Here is a 307-nt window from a genome sequence, read left to right on the forward strand (position 1 = left end):
GCAGGGCCGGCGTCCTGGCCAGGTTTAAACGGGCAGGGAGCGGAGCTGCTGGGAATCGATGTTGCTCACATTATAGCGCGTTAACACTGTGACTGTGCCGGCTTTGGCAGGACTTTGAAACCAATGAGGAGCTGAAGTTCAGAGTGATCGGCTTTCTGGAGGAGGTCATTCACGATCCCGAGCTCCTGACCCAGGAGAGGAAAGCGGCCGCCAACATCATAAGGTGAAGGGCCGTGGGCAGGATGTTGCTTTTCCTGGACGCTGTGCCATGCTCTCGGCAGCCGCTTCCCACTCTCACCCGGGCTGG

The 307-nt window shown here is 59.0% G+C and overlaps 1 protein-coding gene across 1 annotated transcript in view; it reads left to right on the forward strand.

Annotated features, from left to right (window-relative positions):
- Positions 1-110: 110 nt before the first annotated feature.
- The window catches only part of LOC104081133 (ras-specific guanine nucleotide-releasing factor 1-like), a gene marked incomplete at its 5' end in the record, with an annotated part of 10,111 nt that continues 9,914 nt past the window's right edge, over positions 111-307 (forward strand). Inside the window, one exon of the mRNA XM_009583753.1 lies at positions 111-223. Within this exon, the coding sequence (XP_009582048.1) occupies positions 111-223 (113 nt within the window). The remainder of the gene's footprint in view (positions 224-307) is intronic.

This window comes from Fulmarus glacialis, unplaced genomic scaffold (assembly GCF_000690835.1).
Source record: "Fulmarus glacialis isolate BGI_N327 unplaced genomic scaffold, ASM69083v1 scaffold18118, whole genome shotgun sequence".
In the NCBI taxonomy this organism is placed as follows: Eukaryota; Metazoa; Chordata; class Aves; order Procellariiformes; family Procellariidae; genus Fulmarus; species Fulmarus glacialis.